The sequence below is a fragment of the Lactuca sativa genome, chromosome 6, assembly GCF_002870075.4.
Source record: "Lactuca sativa cultivar Salinas chromosome 6, Lsat_Salinas_v11, whole genome shotgun sequence".
Classification (NCBI taxonomy): domain Eukaryota; kingdom Viridiplantae; phylum Streptophyta; class Magnoliopsida; order Asterales; family Asteraceae; genus Lactuca; species Lactuca sativa.
The window spans coordinates 29,764,308-29,767,186 of record NC_056628.2 but is presented as its reverse complement, the minus strand read 5'-3'; the positions used below and the strand labels follow the sequence as shown (position 1 = coordinate 29,767,186).

The following is a 2,879-nucleotide window of genomic DNA, read 5'->3' as shown; positions in this document are numbered from 1 at the left end:
TGATGTGTGGTATATTGGATAACTTACTAGGCTTTGTGTTTACCTTTTAAAGTTAAATGTTTTTCAGATTGTTCTGGTGAGAAAAGGAAGGTGTGACTATACACTGCGTCGGTGTTATGATTTTGTTTTGAGACTCCTGTTGGTATATAATATGACTCTACTTTGATGTTATGTTTTATGACTTTTAACCAAATGGATTTCATGTACTTTTGGAAAGATGATTTTGAAATGGTTTATTTATATTTTAAAAAAGAAATTTTGGAATTAGTTGTTGTAAAATGTTTTTCCTGTCAGAACACAAATTGTTTATTTTACTTTGTTTCCTATTAGGTATGTTAACTGGGGACTTGGACCATAGTCGGGGTTGTGCCTCTTCAACCCCATAAGAGACACTGCCTCTTGACGGGGCAAAGTGAGAGACTCCTCATGCATCCTATATGTACATTTGATCTTCTATGTTGAGTATACATTTAATTTCCCCCTTTTATCATTTAATATAAAATAGAACACTCATAGAATATGTATCATAATCTGCACTCTCAGTTGAATTGATCAATCAGGGCATGGGGATTTTAAATTTACATGCAGCTAACACTTGGAGTGGTAGCTACAAATCTTCCTTCAGCATTTTCGCAGTAAGCAAAATCGCCATCTCCAGTGATTCTTACGTTGTTTGTTCGGATTCCTGTACATTTAAACTTCCCACTGCAATTGAAAGTAATTGCTTGCTTTGTCGCTGAAAACCCATGTATATTTGTATATGTCACATCGCTCACTTTTACAGCTAGTGCATCTGGCTGATCGGATCAAAGAAAAAGATGTATATTAAGGTTTGAGATACTAAAATACATCTTTTACAAGAAAGAACGACGGGATTGTTGATTTGGAGTAAAATACTTACGGGTGCGGGGCAAAACGCATGTTCATAATTAGTGCAGTAATGTTGATCAATTATGATAGGATTTTCAACATTAACAAGATGAATATCCTGAAATAGAATCCGCCTAGCATACCCCCTTCCATACTTCAATATAAGAAATGGACACAAATTAGGTGATCTTTCATAACGATAGGAAATTTCCAAACTTTATCTTCGTGTTAGATATATGTAAATTTACCGGTACTGTCTTGATCCGTAATCCATTTGTTGTTCCAGTGATGTTACAGTTTCTTACATGTATTTGTTCGGCTGTGTCATATCCACGGTTTTCCCCAAGGCTTCCAATACTGCAAAAAACTAGTCCATTTAGTGAAGACAAATTTGTGTAAAAGTTATGATCGAGATTTGAAGCTCATGATCCAATACCTTATGCCATGGCCAGGTCCACAGAACACCCTGGTTACATTGATGTCATAAGTTCCACCATTAATGGCCACACAATCATCACCTATTTGAAATTTTAAGTATATTTAATGACTCCATCATAGAAGAAATTGCTATGAATGAAGACTTATCGCATTGATACCAGTTTGAATAGTAGAATCATGGATATTAACATGAGATGAGGCACTGATGTCGATTCCATCAGTATTGGGGCTGTCTCCAGGTGCAAGAATTCGAAGATGTCCAACATCTACACCTTTACAATCATAGATGCTGATATGCATCATCGGGCTGTTAATATGCGTTGTTCCTCTTATCCTTAGGCCATCACATTTATTAAAATGTAAAGCCTAAAAGATTCACTTTCAGATGTTAGCTTTTGCATAATTTACATGCATTGTAGTCATTTATGTAAAAGTTATACATCTTACCGATGGGTGATTACAAGTTTCTGTTTTCACCTGCAAAAATTTATGATGAGTCCAAAGCTTTTTTGTTCCCCAATAATTCAAAGCGTTCATATAAAAATCAAGTTCTACAAAGAAACTCATATATATATAACCTTCTTTCCCCACCAGATGGATCCTTGGCCATTAATTTGCCCAGGTCCATCGATAGTGAGTCCATGCACCCATGAGAAACTGATCCAAAAGTCTTTCCCCACACAACCCGTCCATCTTTTGAGAGTCTTCGGTGCAGTGATTTTGCCCAAAAGCTACACATCAAAAGATATATATTAAAATATCAATCATATACTACTTGGTAAATTAACATGATAATGAGTTTATGAGTCTTCTTTACCTTAATATATACCCTGGGGGATTTGCATGGACCATTGAATGCCACCGGTTTTATTAAAAATGTCTTCCCTGATGGAATGATCAAGGTGGGATCTGGCGACTTATCTCCACATAAACCTTCCCATGCTCGAATAAATGCCTGCAACATAATCATAATTCGAAAAACAACTAACTGGTTAGTGATTCTTTAACATGGAACCACATTCTCTTTTGATTTAAACTTGTAGATATGATGTATGTACCTTGGAGTCATCTGTATTCCCATCTCCTTTTGCACCATAAGACATAACATTGAAAGTGGTTGCACTTGCAGTTTTTGGGCTGAACAGAATATGAGAAAAGCTAAAAAATAATATCATGAAAAAACCCTGCAAGAGGTAGAGAACAAGTACTGTGATCAGTTTACTGAATCTAGCATATTGGAAGCGTATATGGACAGTAATCTATGTGTGCTCATTTGGGTATCTTACCATGCTCTTATGTATTGATTACATTTCTATTTCACCCTTCCATTTGATTTAATTATATACTACCAGAGTATATGAGGTTCCATTAATGCTCATAAATATTTAGATTATTTATTTCAAAATAAATTCATCATTTGACTTTTATTTATGTAGCTTTAATTTCTTGTTTCAACTAAATAAATGTAATACCTGACTTCAGATAAAGGTGTGTTCGACTCGCAATGTTAGAGAGCTTTTGACCAATGTTTTAAAAACTAGTTTTTTAGTTGAAACGATATGGTGACCTGG

General features: G+C 35.0%; 1 protein-coding gene across 1 annotated transcript; it reads right to left on the bottom strand.

Annotated features, from left to right (window-relative positions):
- Nucleotides 1–495: 495 nt before the first annotated feature.
- On the bottom strand, nucleotides 496–2,637 carry LOC111883183 (probable polygalacturonase At3g15720). Its single transcript, XM_042896053.1, has 10 exons — nucleotides 2,630–2,637; nucleotides 2,367–2,535; nucleotides 2,126–2,263; nucleotides 1,887–2,039; nucleotides 1,756–1,785; nucleotides 1,467–1,674; nucleotides 1,307–1,388; nucleotides 1,119–1,227; nucleotides 902–1,024; nucleotides 496–797 (listed from the first exon to the last, which is right to left on the bottom strand). The coding sequence occupies exons 1-10, from the start codon at nucleotides 2,635–2,637 to the stop codon at nucleotides 579–581; spliced, it is 1,239 nt and encodes a 412-aa protein (XP_042751987.1). The 3' UTR covers nucleotides 496–578.
- Nucleotides 2,638–2,879: the final 242 nt, after the last annotated feature.